General features: G+C 52.6%; 1 protein-coding gene across 1 annotated transcript; it reads right to left on the bottom strand.

The window, feature by feature from the left end:
• On the bottom strand, positions 1 to 1,185 carry H257_18914 (hypothetical protein). The gene has a single exon (XM_009848062.1). It carries the CDS (start codon positions 1,095 to 1,097, stop codon positions 228 to 230), a length of 870 nt encoding a protein of 289 aa, XP_009846364.1. The 5' UTR covers positions 1,098 to 1,185; the 3' UTR covers positions 1 to 227.
• Positions 1,186 to 1,330: the final 145 nt, after the last annotated feature.

Here is a 1,330-nt window from a genome sequence, read left to right as displayed (position 1 = left end):
TTCGTCCTACAATCCTAATCGATGCTCTCAACCCGACCAATATTTGTCGACTTGAACGATGGTGCTTGGTTTTCCATGGCTTGTCCATGTAGTCCTTCACATGAACTTGACAATAGAACGCCCCCAACCTTTTTTCCCCATCATGATGTCGTCGGCTGGCCTCATCAACGAGCTCCATCACGACAGGGTCCATCATCAACCCCTTCGTCCGTCATCCTTGACTCGCGTTAATACGAGTGGCGGCGGATATGGCGTCGCGGGACGTTCAAGTCGAGTTCAAACATCGAGTCCCAAAGCTTGCCCGTGACGTATACGTGTTGGTTTATCGGGTTGAACGCAATGCCGTTCATGACGGCGTCGTTCTTCAGGGGCCCTTGGATGCCTTCCACGTGGCCTTCCAGCGTCGGCAGGTGGTCCAGATTCAGCCTCTCCTTGACATGCCCCGTGGCGACGTCGATGCGCAGAATCGAGTTGGTGAACCACACGTTGGCCAGCAATTCGCCGTGGACGTACTCGAGTTCGTTGATGTTTCGGACTTCCGACCCGTCTGTCTCGGTCACGGTGATCGTGCGGATGACGTGCATGTCGTTCGTCGGGTCCAAGAACAAGATCGTAGCCGACCCGTCGCTCACGATGAGGTTGTGGCCGTCGGTGGTCATGCCCCAGCCTTCGCCCGTGGTCGTGTCAAAGCGAAACGTGTCGAGGAGTTTGAACGTACGTCGGTCCAAAACGTACCCGACCTTGGCCTTGTACGTGAGCGCGTAGATCTTGTCGTTTAGAACGGCGATGCCCTCGCCAAACACGTCCGGAGGAAACCTGAACTCGTTCACGTGCACGCCAAACTCAGTCGCATTGTGCTCCCGAACGAACGATTTGCCGTCGAGTCCGGTGGATTCGAGAAGCACGCCGTCGTGGAAGAGCAGTCCTTCCGTAAACGCATCGGAATCGTGCGGATGGACCGCCACAAGCTTGTACTGCCCGTGCGTGACAGACGTCGGGTCGAGTTCGAACGCGTCCACGTCCCGGATCGAAGATGACGCACTGGCACCACATACACACAAACACAGCACAAGAAGGACGTCCAGACGCATCATCATGTGTCAGCCAGCCAGTACCGCAGGACTCACCAAGTAGCTCAATGTGGACACTGCCAAGAATGTCGCGACTTGGCAAGCTTTTTCTAGGACGAAACAGTTTTGAACGATATTTTCCAACTGTTAATAATATTAACTGTAAAATGAAATTCCGGCATACTATTATATATACTATTAATACTGTACTACTAGTACGAAGTACTGTAGTAGACCAAATATTATTTATGTATTAATAC

The sequence above is a fragment of the Aphanomyces astaci genome (genome assembly GCF_000520075.1).
Source record: "Aphanomyces astaci strain APO3 unplaced genomic scaffold supercont1.265, whole genome shotgun sequence".
In the NCBI taxonomy this organism is placed as follows: Eukaryota; Oomycota; class Saprolegniomycetes; order Saprolegniales; family Verrucalvaceae; genus Aphanomyces; species Aphanomyces astaci.
Note: the sequence above shows the minus strand (reverse complement) of the source record. Positions and strands in the feature narration are given on the sequence as shown.